The sequence below is a fragment of the Stylophora pistillata genome, chromosome 7 (assembly GCF_964205215.1).
Source record: "Stylophora pistillata chromosome 7, jaStyPist1.2, whole genome shotgun sequence".
In the NCBI taxonomy this organism is placed as follows: domain Eukaryota; kingdom Metazoa; phylum Cnidaria; class Anthozoa; order Scleractinia; family Pocilloporidae; genus Stylophora; species Stylophora pistillata.
The window spans coordinates 17,260,848-17,274,328 of NC_142525.1; the positions used below are offsets into that span (position 1 = coordinate 17,260,848).

At 39.5% G+C, this 13,481-nt stretch overlaps 2 protein-coding genes and 1 pseudogene across 2 annotated transcripts; 2 read left to right on the top strand and 1 right to left on the bottom strand.

Moving 5' to 3' along the window:
- Positions 1-683: 683 nt before the first annotated feature.
- Positions 684-2,155, bottom strand: LOC148726915 (uncharacterized; annotated as a pseudogene).
- Positions 2,156-8,076: 5,921 nt separating this feature from the next.
- Positions 8,077-10,677, top strand: LOC148726916 (uncharacterized). The gene has a single exon (XM_088727848.1). The coding sequence runs from the start codon at positions 8,281-8,283 to the stop codon at positions 9,439-9,441; it is 1,161 nt and encodes a 386-aa protein (XP_088583974.1). The 5' UTR covers positions 8,077-8,280; the 3' UTR covers positions 9,442-10,677.
- Positions 10,678-10,718: 41 nt separating this feature from the next.
- On the top strand, positions 10,719-12,785 carry LOC148726917 (uncharacterized). Its single transcript, XM_088727995.1, has one exon. It carries the CDS (start codon positions 11,919-11,921, stop codon positions 12,336-12,338), a length of 420 nt encoding a protein of 139 aa, XP_088584121.1. The 5' UTR covers positions 10,719-11,918; the 3' UTR covers positions 12,339-12,785.
- Positions 12,786-13,481: the final 696 nt, after the last annotated feature.

The following is a 13,481-nucleotide window of genomic DNA, read 5'->3' on the forward strand; positions in this document are numbered from 1 at the left end:
TCAACCTCTCCCCTGGATCCGCCCCTGCAAGAAAGGAAGGTTGCAGGTGAAGATGTTTGGTCAAGGCAAGAAGACATATCCTTTGTTTACTGAAGAAAGAGGCACAAATGAGCAGAGGTTGAGTCCAAGTCTCTCAAAAGAAATTAAAAAATCACTTGGTCCAGAGCGAGAGGTTTTGATTGCACAGAAGGGCGAAGAAATTGAGAAGCTACAACAGTCAATTCAAGATGATCGAGATATTGCTGATGATGAGAATGAAAACCCTGCTATAAGAGAACGAGCAAGAGAAAGGATAGCAGAAAATCAAGAACGGATTGATGCTCTTGAGAATGAAAGAGAGAGACTAGAAGAAAGATTATCGCTCCGTGAGAGAGTTAGAAACATCTTCAAAAAGTATGGTTTTACAGTCTCTGCTGTTGTTTTGGCAGTTGGAACAACGATTGGAGTGATTGTGAGCACATTGAAAAAAGGCCTGAAGACTGTTGCAAAAGGGGTGGGGAACGGGCTGAAGACTCTTGGAAAAAAGATCGCTGGAGTTTTACCAGGTCTCATTGGTACAATCGTCGGCTTCGGTTTTAGAGCTGCTGGCTCAGTGATCAGCTTTCTCGGACAAAATGCTTGGGTTCTGATAATGGGTGTTGCCATATTCATGGTTGAGCGATTTCAAAACAAAAGGCGATGAATCAGGAAGGCAGAGACCAGTCCAACTGAAATCAATCCAACCTTAATTTTATCATGATTTGTATCGCTCTCGCTGGCGCTCACGCTGTTGCTGTCGATCTTGCTCACGCTTGTCTTCGTGGTCTCAGACTGAACCTCAGTTGAAGTCTTTTGAGAAGCAGGTCTCTTGATTTTTGATGAGCCCCCATTCATATGCATAACTCGGACTGATTTCATCTCCAAATTCCCTGATTTATTGACCCCAAACTTCATGTCAGAACGTGCCTTCTTCAGCTTGTTATTATACCCAACTGTGCTCTGTGTGTTCAAAACAAGATTTGAAGGCATCAGCCAATTACCTGGTGAGATTGCAAGATCAAGCCTGACTTTCGCCTCATCAATCGCGAGCTGAAACCTCTGTACGCTCTTTGAGATGTCTGTCATTCTGATCGCATCCTCAACTAATACAAGGAACTCACTCTGAGCCTCTTTCGCACTTCCTGATAAACCCAAGATGGACGATCTTACATTGACTTGTGAACCAAGAATACAATAAACAAATGCCTCAATCGACTGATTCAATCTCGCCATCCCGGCTTGCGCCAAGCCTTCTGACTTATCTGACATGAAAAACTCAAACTGTTTTTCAACTTAAACATTGTCATTCCTTATGAAATATATCAGATTGCCTTTTGCAGCTTTTCCACCTTCATCGCTGAACTTGTTGTCACCAGGATATGGGATTGCAGTTGCCATAGATCCAGTATTTGTGACATCAATGAAAACAGATCCGAGACCGTGATTGCCTCCTTCTTTGAAGCGGAAGTCTGTGCTTGACGAAATTCCAAATTCTGAACACAATCTTTGGAACGACGGCTGATCGTAGTTATTTTTCATCTGACTGAAAGTTGTGTCGCCCGGGAGAGCCGATCCACTCTGTATTCCACCCATCTCAAAGAGAATTCTTCTGGTTGTGAAATAAATGTGAAACTGTAGAAACGATTTGATCTGTTCTGAAACCATGTCGAGCAGTTCACGAGAGATTCCACGGCCTGAAGTAGCGCACCACACAGCAAAGTTGAGTTGTTGAGGCCAGTAGCTCATATTCGGCCCAGCAAGCCATCTCTTTGATTCTGCGCCTGAGCTGTGCTGAATTTTCATTCTTGTGAATATTTCTCTGAGTTTTGCTTCGAAATATTGATTTGGGGTGACAAATATCTTTATCTCTTCATTCAAGCGACTTTTCGAAGTCTCGTGAAATGGAACTGCTGGAACCTCCTTAATTGCAGAAGGATTCAAAGTGAGCTCGATGGGAAATCCTGCTATTCCAAGCGCGCGCTTCATTTCATCATCCCAGTCTTTTCTGATTGATCCTGAGACGCTAGTTTGAACACCATTAGCTTGATTTAAGTAAACTTCTGCTTTTCCCTCCTTTTTGCTAAGGAATGTTACCACCACTTCGAACTTGCTCAAATCTGCGTTCGGATATTCTGCTTTGAAATCATTCCAGGCTTTTGTTCTTTTTTTCTCAGCAATTCTTTTTGCTTCATGTGATCTTAACCACGCAGTTAGCATTTTAATTTGTTTTTTAAATCAAAATGGTTTTTTTTGACAATTATTGAAGTTTCAAATGATTTCGCAGTTCTTTTCAAAGAACCTCCTTTGAACCTTGTTGAGCGAAGCGTTGAGCATATCAGGCTGGTGAGCTGTTCTCTTTACAACTCATGGCACAACTTGAGTCGCTCTGGAGAAATCTCTATATTTGATGCTCAGGACAATTCATCTGTAAAGACAATTCCTGAAGGAAATTATTCACTGAAAGGCCTTGGCGAAGCTCTTGAGGATATATTGAAAAACGAAGGAGTCAAAGTACAACTGAATGCCACAAGGGCAAGTTTGGAAATTAAAAATCCTCAAAACAAAAAGATTGTTCTTGATAATGATCTGGCTGATCCTCTTGGAATTAAACGGCGTTTGCAAAAAATCAATTTTGTCAAAACTTTTTCATCATTTAACAACTATCTTGTCCGCTGTGATCTTTTGGATGAGAATGAAAATTTATTCAATGGAAAGCCGTCACAGGTTCTTGCGTGCTTTGACATTGCAGGAGAACCCTTTGAGAGGGTGAACTATTTTTCTGAAACCCCATCACCGCGAAAAATATCTCAAAGGAATGACATCACATCAATGAAGATTTCTGTGACTGATGAAAATGACAAAATAATAGATTTTAATGGAATGCCAATGAGATTTGAGTTTGAGATAATCTAATTATTAAAAATGTCTCCTGAAAATATTTTACCAAGTGCTCCACCGCTTTATCCTTCTCTCCCAAATTCGGGCTCTGATTTCAGGTTGAAAAAGATTTGTGATTGCCAGAAGGAAATTGAAAATGAGATTTTACATCACCAGAAAGTCGCAAAAATAATACAAGAGAGTAAAAGCTGTGTGCTGCATAACATCGTCAGTCACATCCATCACGGCAGCTTTTTTGTCGATAGGTGGTTTCGCAGGTGCTTTGAGCGGTGTGGGAATTATAATTTCTGTGCCTTTGACAAGAATTGCGGGTTTGCTTGCTTTCGCGTCTGCCGCGATGACTATCGCGAACAAATCTCTCGTAAAAAAGACTGAAAAACATGAAAAAACCGTCTCCCTTGCTGAAGCGAAGCAACGAACAATCAGCCGACTCGTCTCAAAGGCCTTGAAAGACTCTTCGATAACAGATGTCGAATTCGCTTCGATACTGAGCGAAATTGATCAATATTATTCTCTGAAAAAAGAACTCAGAAAAAAAACGCGTCGCTGCATATTTAATGAGTTTTCTTGCAAGTTAAACTCGCATCAAATAAGTCGGGCACGATTTTCTTCACAGATTCGAACTACAATTTTTTGATTTCTGTTAAATGTTCTTATTGGAGCTGAAGATTTCTTTATCTTTGGATATTTATGGCAAAGTTTATGGAACCAAATCAAAATATCACAATAGCGTTTTTCGTAGCCGCAAACGTCTCTCACTTGCTTGTAATCTGCTTTGCTTAAAAAAGTCTTAGCCATGTGTAAGTGGCCTCCACATCTTTCTGAGAGCATCAGGATTCTCCCTCTGCAAAGATCTATAGATTGCTGCAAATCCAACAAAGGGGAGATTGTGTCGTTTACGTTTTGGCTAACTGTGGGCGCATTATGTTCATCAATGTCAACATCCATTTCCAATTCCGCGTCAATTCCTTTCAGGATGATGTCTCTGATTTTTTCTTTCTTTTCTGTGTTTGTGTCTTCGTTTTCGATTTCTGGCTGCATCTCTCTCTTTGTGGCTTCATAACATCTTTCAAAATGTTGAGAAAATCCCGGGTGCGCCGTACTGATCGCATTAAGTTCTTCATAAATCTGAGAGAGGTCTTGTAAGTTTCTTGCCATTTTTGCTTCTAGGATGTTGAATTCAATGTATTTTGTCCACGAATGCAAATTGAGAGCGTAGTTCTTCACACACGAATATTTTAGCTGGTAAAGTACGTTCTTTAACCCTATTTGTCATTTATTTAAAACTCTGATGTAATCTCCCACGCTGAAAGACATTCGCTTTCTGTGATGACTTATCCAAAATGAATCCTCTTCCCCCTCAATGATAATTCATCGTTAAAAACAATCTTTGATTTCAGTTTTTATCGACATCATGTCAAATTTCTCTCACAAATAGTTTTTTCTGGTCTGATCTTCTTTTGATGAAATTTCTTTGATTATCCAGCGCATATTTAATAGTAGAAGATTTCGAAATTCCACAATCTTTGGCGGCTTCTCCGAGTGATTGATATTCTTTGCGAAAACCCGTCTCGTCGCTCACTTCAACCTTCCGTTTGTTTTTCAAAGGAGAATAGCCGAGCATTTCTTTCAATTCCTTGCTTGGAATCTTGTTTCTGTCTTTTATTCCACAGCCTTTGGCAATTTCTCTGAAATCTTTTGTGCTTATTGGAATCAAATTTTTCTTTTCTTCCATTTTTTATATTTTTTTTAAAAATATTTTTTATATTATATAAAAATGTCAGGAAGTCGAGAAGCGAAGCGAGAGGCGAAACGAGAGGCGAAGCGAGAGGCGAAGCGAGAGGCGAAGCGAGAGGCGAAGCGAGAAGCGAAGCGAGCAGCGAAGCGAGCAGCGAAGCGAGCAGCGAAGCGAGAGGCGAAGCGAGAGGCGAAGCGAGAGGCGAAGCGAGAGGCGAAGCGAGAGGCGAAGCGAGAAGCGAAGCGAGAGGCGAAGCGAGAGGCGAAGCGAGAGGCGAAGCGAGAGGCGAAGCGAGAGGCGAAGCGAGAGGCGAAGCGAGAGGCGAAGCGAGAGGCGAAGCGAGAGGCGAGGCGAGAGGCGAGGCGAGAGGCGAGGCGAGAAGAATTAGAAATGGATGAAGCAGACAAAGAATTCCGCTTTTTCTGTAAATTTCGAGATCCAGCAAGAAAAATAAAAACACAAACAGTGAGAAGATTATTAAAACCATTCTAATGGACTCTTGATGATTATGATCTTCTTAGCGACGAAGAAAAGAGAGAAGTTGACAGAAGACTCAGAAAAAGCAAAACTTTTCTCGTTCAAAGGCGCCTTGAAGCTGCATATCTTGAACCGAGAAAGGAATATCAAAAATGGTTGAGAGACGAGCGTGAAAAGATAACAGGCCGTCAATTCACAATGATATACATAGATTTTGATCTCATTCACAAGATAAAAAATAAATATTGGAAAAATAGAATAGAAGAAGATAGATTAAGACTGAAGAAAACTTATCGCTTTCCAAAAGATATTGATGAAAACCTCTTTCTGCTTTTGACAGATGAAGAAATAAAAGATCACTTCGAAGGCAAGCTCAGAAAAATTTCACAATTTACTTTGAAAAGAAAAGCAGATTTTTATAATTACTACACTGATCTTATTCCAGCAAATTTCCAAAGCAGAAAAAAAAAAAACCGAGATAAAATTTTTATAAAAATATAAAAAATTTATATTTTTATAAAAAATGGAGAACTGGAATGTTAAAGAATTAAAAGCCGAGGCAAAACGACTCGGGCTAAAAAAAAATTCAAGCCTCAAAAAGCAGGAGTTGATTGAGTTGATATCAAACATTATTGACCACCCAATTCCAGCAGATTTCAATGCTCCAGTTCTCAGACCAACAAGAAATTCTGGGCAGCAGAGAACGCTTGATCCGCAAGAACAAAGGAGAAGAGAAATAAGAGAAATTGAAGAGATGCTTGGATTGAGACCATACGCCACCAATTCGGATGACGCGACAATAGCAGATGAGTGGAACGACTTCGTTGAAAACTACGAAAAGAATCCATTTAGCACTAGCGCTACAGTTCGGGAGTCAGCATCTGCATTGAGAGGTTTCGCAAGGCTGTTCAGAATAGATGGAGTTGAAGGTTTTGGGCCAAATCAATTCATGCAGGAGGCAAAATCGGCAGTTTTGAAAATCATGAGAGAGAACCGCCAGACAAGACTCAAGATGATTCTTTCTTGCGAGATGAAGAGGCGAGCTATGGATGGAGAAGTTCAGTATCTTCAGTGACGCTTATTTCCACACCAACACAATTGAAAATCTTAATGCAACTGATGAAAGCGAAGCGTATGAAAGATTTATGCAAACCATTCAAGAAAGAATTGAAGAATTCAACAATAATGGAAGTAACTGGGAGTTTCACAGAGTCATAACATTTGACCTGCATCTTGTAGAGTAAACCCTTTGAACGGCAGCTCTTACACCGAACTTCCAAAAGCGCTTAAAGGAAAAAAAATCAATAATCAATATGGAAAATCAAGATAATGAATGTTTTAAATGGTGCATTACAAGAGCGCTTTATCCAATTGAGAAAAACCCTCAAAGAATAACAAAGATTCTTAAAGAACAATCTGATCAACTCGACTAGAGAGGAATCAACTTCCCGGCTGAGCTTCACAATATAAAAAAGTTTGAAAAACAGAACGAAAATATCGCGGTAAACGTGTTTGGTTATGAAAGTAAGGCCAGAGTCTATCCTCTCAGAATAAGCAAGTCACCAGCCGAAGAAAGGAATCAGGTGATCAATCTTCTTCTTATCGAGAAGGACGGAGATGCTAATAAGCACTACTGCTTGATAAACAACATCAGCAGGCTTCTCTCGAGTCAACTTTCAAAGGATAAAGAACCAAAAGAATTTTGTCTCAGGTGTTTGAATCACTTTTCAAGCAGAGAAAAGCTTGCGGAGCACGAGGTGCTCTGCGCAAACAATGAGGCTGTCAAGATTCAAATGCCAATAAAAGGAACTTTTATCAAATTCAAGAAACAACTGATCAATAAGAGTGCCCTTTGTTGTTTATGCTGACTTTGAATCTTTCACAAAACCAATTCACTCTTGTGAGCCAAGAAGCGATAAGAGTGTCACCCTTAAATATCAAAAACATAAACCGTCCGGCTTTTGCTATAAGGTTGTCTGCATTGATGACCAGCTTCATTCTCAAGAGCCAGTCATCTACAGAGCAAAGTCTGAAGATGAGGATGTTGCTCAGATCTTTGTTGAAATGCTAGAAGAGAATATCAAGAAGATTCACAAAGAATTTCACTTTAAAAAGAAGATGATCTTGACTGATGAAGACAAGAAAATGTTGAATGCGGCGAAGTGCTGTTGGATATGTGGTGAGTCTTTCCCCACTGATCCTGTTGTGCTCGCTTTGATTGGCAACTCGCGCGACAAAGTTAGAGCTCACTGTCATTTCACTAGCAAGTATAGAGGAGCTGCACACAGAAATTGCAATTTTCAATTCGCAAAGCCGAAGGTCACTCCTGTCATATTTCACAACTTGGCTGGTTATGACTCTTATCTTTTTGTCAAGAATCTTGGAAAGACCGAGGGTGACATAAAATGCATTCCCAATAATGAAGAGAAGTACATCAGCTTCAGCAAATCTTTTGCTGTTGGCTCTTACACCAACAAAGAAAAAGAAGAAGTTACCATCAAGACTGAGCTTCGCTTTATCAATAGTTTAAAGTTCATGGCTTCTTCTCTCGATAAATTAGTCAGTTATCTGAGCCATGATAAGCTAAAGAAAACTGGGGAGGTGTTTAGAGACGCTGACATCGAATTGATCTCAAGAAAGGGTGTTTATCCATATGATTACATGAGCAGCATTGAAAAGTTCGGAGAAACAGAACTTCCACCAAAAAGAGAGTTTTACTCAAAGCTGAATGACTGTGATATAAGCGAGGAAGATTATGAGCACGCAAAGAAAATCTGGAATGAGTTCAAGATGAAGAACATGGGTGATTATCATGATCTTTATCTCAAACCAGATGTTCTCTTGCTTGCAGATGTGTTTGAAGAATTCAGAAACGTCTGCCTTGAGAATTACAATCTCGATCCTACTTGGTATTACACTGCTCCTGGATTGGCTTGGGATGCAGCATTGAAGGTGACAAAAGTTGAGCTTCAGCTTTTGAGTGATCCAGACATGCTTCTGATGTTTGAGAAAGGAATTCGTGGAGGAATCTCAATGATCCCAAATCGCTATGGAAAAGCAAACAGCAAATACGTGAATTTAAAGTTTGACAGAGTAAACCATCAAAATATCTGACTTATCTTGACGCAAACAATCTTTATGGATGGGCAATGTGCAAACCTCTTCCTGTCAGAGGTTTCAAATGGATGAGTCAGGCAGAGATTGGAGACTGGAGAGATATTCCCTGCATTCTTGAGGTTGATCTTGAATATCCAAAAGAGCTTCATGATCTTCACAATGATTATCCTCTTGCTTCAGAGAGAATCATGATCAACTCAAACAAAGTTGAGAAACTTGTGCCAAATCTAAACGATAAGAAGAAATATGTCATTCATCACCAGAATCTCAAACAGTGCCTTGAACTCGGCTTGAGAGTTAAAAAGATTTACAGAGGAATCAAATTTGAAGAAGAACCTTGGCTGAAAAGTTATATAGAGCTCAACACAAATCTGCGCACGAATGCAAAGAATGAATTTGAAAAGGATTTCTTCAAGTTGATGAACAACTCTGTGTTTGGAAAAACAATGGAAAACATCAGGAAACGAGTTGATGTGAGGCTTCCGAACAATCGAAAGAAAGCACAAAAGCTTTCAGCAAAACCAAACCTCAAGCATTGCACAATATTTGACGAAAATATCATTGCAATACATATGGGGAGAACATCAATAAAGTTTGACAAGCCAGTTTTCTGTGGAATGGCTATTCTTGATCTCAGCAAGACTTTGATGTACGATTTCCACTACAACTACATAAAAAAGAAATATGGAGATAAAGCCAAGCTTCTTTTCACAGACACTGACAGTCTCATGTACGAGATTGAAACTGAAGACTTTTACAAGGACATAGCTGCAGATGTTGAAGAAAAGTTTGACACCAGCAACTTTCCAAAAGACCACATTTCAAAAATCCCAACTGGTTGCAACAAAAAAGTTGTGGGCATGATGAAAGATGAGGCTGGTGGAAAGATTATTGAGGAGTTTGTTGGATTGAGAGCAAAACTTTACAGCTACAAGATTCTTGAGGACAAAGAAGAGAAGAAGTGCAAGGGAATCAAGAAGACTGTGATAAAGAAGAATATAACTCACGAAGACTACAAAAAGTGCTTATTTAGCGGAAACATACAAATGAGAAAGATGAATGTAATCAGATCACACAGACATGAGATATTCAGTGAGAACATCAACAAGATTGCTCTGAGCGCAAATAATGATAAGAGAATCATAAGAGAAGACAAGATCTCAACTTTTTCACATGGCCACTATAAAATATGAATCCTCAGAATATTCCTTTCAATGCATTAATAGTTAGACCAACAAATTCAGGAAAGACAAAATATGTCGTCAATCTTTTAAGCAATAAATTCAATCAGAAATTCGATTACATTTTTTTGATTTGTCCAACATTCATCCACAACAAAACTTATAATAATTTTTGGAGATTTAGACAAAGGCCTCTTTATCTTGACTCCACTCCAAAATCAGATTGATTTTTGTCTCAAGCTCATTAGTTTTGTTTATGAGGGAACTAATACACTTATCACCCTTGATGACTGTGTGGTTTCAAAAGATGTGAAGCAGAGGACAAATGAACTCGTGAATTTAGCATTCAGCGCAAGACATAAGGGAATCAGCGTTTGGGTGCTCACACAGCAGATGACAAGTATTGCAAAACCCTTCAGAGAAAACATTGCTGCACTGGTTTTATTCTACACACCTTCGGCCAAGGATATGAAGGCGACATTTGATGATTAAGCAGGTGATTTGACGAAAGAGGAGCAAATTAAATTAATAGCAAAGCTGAAGAATGAGAAATATTCTCATCTGATTTTATCACTTTGCCATCCCTTCGATATAAAATTTGAAAAAGAAATAAAATAGAGATGAGCGAAGCGAGCAAAGAACAAGAAGCAATCACAGATATTATTGCTATGAACATTCTTGAAACAGAATCCACAAGTGATTCAGATCACCGAGAGCAACTTGCTGTTCTCTTTGCGAGTGGAAGAGCAAAGGAAATGATTGGTGCTTCTCTCACCCAGGATCAAGTCAAAAGGCTTTCTGAAAAAGATGTTGAGAAGTACTTCAAAAGATATGAGGCCTCAATCTCTTCAAAGACTTGCGATGTGATAGTCGACACATTTCTTCAGCTTTCGTGTAAAGCGTTGGCGTATTTTCTCCCTGTTGATGAAGGAAAACTCATGAAAGACCTGAACGATGACTTCATTGTGAAGAGTGAACTCGGAATGATTGCAGGAAGCTTGAGTTTGAAGTATGGAAAGTACATGGTGATCGCAAGTGCTGCTCTTCTCACTGCCAAAAATGTTGAAGTTCCCTTAAAACCAAATGTGGTTAATGTTGAAGTAGAAAGTAATTGTGAAGAACTTGAATAAGAACTTGAATAAGAACTTGAAAAAGAACTTGAATAAGAACTTGAATAAGAACTTGAATAAGAACTTGAATAAGAACTTGAATAAGAACTTGAATAAGAACTTAAAAATAATGTGACAAGAAATAAAATGGAAGAAAAAGAATCTCAAGATCCAGCAGAGCCTTCGCAGTCACCGCCAGCACAACAGGTCGCATCAACTGATCAAAATAAGACGAAACCGAAAAAAGATCCAGGGCGTGTCGCTGCTGGGAAAAAACTTGCTGAACATAACAGAAGAGTTAGAGAGCGAAAAAAGGTGAAGGCTTCTTCGAAGCAACCAAACCTAGAGTCAGAACCAGAACCAAAACCAGAACCATCATCATCATCATCATCATTCTCACTCACTCAAATTCTTTCAGTAGCAAGTATTGTTCTTTCACTGGTTGGACTGTACTATAAAAGGAAAGAGTTGATGGAGCTCGTAAAATCACGACCAAACCCAGAACTAAAGCCAGAACCAAGGCAAATTCAGCGCATCTCTGCGGGGGAATCAGCGGAGTTGCCTCAAATTCCAAAAGGAGTAAAACCAATAGATTGATTTTTTTGTCTTTCAAATAAAAATGTCTGAAAATACACTTGTGAAAACTTTGACTGATTCAGCTACATTGACTGGATTGGCTGCTGGAATTGGATGGGTAGCAAAGAGAGTTATCAAAGAACCGATGACTTCTGATCCGCGTTCAAATCTCATGAACTATGTAAAGTTCACTCTCGTGATCGCTGGATCAATCACAGCAAAAAAATATCTCGAAGAACAGAAGATTTTGCCATCTTAAGAAATGCATTTAAGTTTGCGGCGACAACGCACACTAACTCAATATTCTATGAGATTAATTTCATAGAATTAATTAATTTTCATAGAATTTCATAGAATTTCATTTAATTTGTGAGGCGTGAGTAGTCCAGTGGTCAGTGCGCTGGACTCTAGGTCAGATGGCCCGGGTTCAAGTCCTGGCTGGGGCTTGACGTTGTGTCCTTAAGCAAGACGCTTCACTCACATTGCTTCGTCTTCTCGGATAGGACGTAAAGCCGGAGGTCCCGTCTCCTGCACCTATCAATTAGTTAATTTCGGCAAGGGACGTTAAAGAACCCACATCACGAGATTACTGTGATGTGGTCTGGCCTGTTTACTGGGAAGGGGGGGAGGGGGCATCTGTAAAAATTTCTCCTTTATTAATTGTAAACTGCCGCCGGCAGTCTGGAAAAGTCCCCCGGACAGTGTTGTAAAGCGCATTAGAGCATTTACATGGAAATGCGCTATAGAAATTGATCTATCGATATTGATTGATGATGAAAACTTGCCAGCGATTAATAAAAATTAATGGCAAGCATAGCAATAATGATCGGAGGAGCACTCATCAATGCAACTGCATTTGTTGGTGGGAGCTATCTCGCAAAATATTTGAGTGGAGATAAAAATAGTGTTGAAGAAGAGAAGAAGAGACATGATCTTGCTGTAGAAAAATACCAGGCAGCTTATGAGAAATATCAAGAGAATCGAACAAAGCTTCTCGATTGGATTGCAGCAAGCGAACGAATCAAAAAAGAGGCAAATCAAAATTTTGTTGATACAGATTATGCTTTAAAGCTTTACAGCGAGGCACAAAGTGAAGAGCTTGATATGAAAGAACCACATTTTTCTAACTTCTGCAAACCGAGCACACAACAGAAACAAGGTGAAATGATTTATGCAGGAGGAATGGCTTTGGCTTTGGGATTGGCTGCAAGTCGATTTTTGTGAAAGCAAAAGAAAATGGAGAGAAAACTTTCAAGAGTTTACCATAGCCCGAAAGGATTTTGGAAGGGATTGGGTGCAGTGAAAAAGTTGGCAGAAGAAGCTCGGGTTCCTGAAGATGTTGCAAAGCTTTGGCTGATGAGACAAGCCATCTGGCAGATTTATTTGCCTGCACCTAAGCATATCCCACGGCCAACGTTTGATGTTGATTTTACAAATGCAGTCCATCAGGCTGATCTTCTTTTCCTTCCTCATGACAAACGTTTTAGAAAGGTCTATAAATGTGCATTGACAGAGGTCGATGTTGCGAGCAGATTCAAGGCTGCTGAACCTCTCACCTCAAAAGAACCTTCTGAGGTCTCAAAGGCTTTCCAGACAATCTACAAGAGAGGACCATTGAGATGGTCAAAAACTCTTCAGGTTGATCCTGGACGTGAATTCATGGGTGAAACAACTAAACAGATGGCAAAGCATGATGTGAGAATTAGAAGGGGAAACGTAAACGTTCATAGAGATCAAGGGATAGCTGAGCGATTTAATCGAACTTTGGGTGAGCGCCTTTTTAGTTTCCAATACGGCCAAGCGATGAACTTCAAAGACACAACGAGATCAACAGAATGGGTGAAGAGGCTTCCAGAAGTTGTTTCAGCATTAAATCGTGAGGAGACAAGATTGACTGGAAAGAAACCAATTGACGCAATCAAAGAAAAGGTGGTTGACGCAAAGAGTTCAACTTCTTATTCAAGACCTGTTGGCTTGAAAGAAAGAGACTTGACTATTCAAAAAACGTGAGATATTTCCATGCTCCCGGCGAGTTAGAAGGTGGAGAAAGAAGAGCAACAGATCCAATCTGGTCTCTAAAAGTTTTCAATATCGAAAAAGCACTTGTGAATGAAAAAGAACCTGTTCTTTACTATCTGAAAGATGGACCAAAGCGGGGATTTGTCAGAGAAGAGCTTCAGATTGTTCCACCTAAAACTTAGCTACCTCCTGAAGGATTTCGATGAAGAGAATGCTTCATAAGCCTCTATGTGTTTTTTTCTGAGATATTGTCATTAGTTTTTTCTGATGGTTCAAACGAATTTTGAGGTTGTCTTGAGAATCAATGTAATCTCAAAATTCTTCAATTTTGCTTTGATTTTTGAAAGA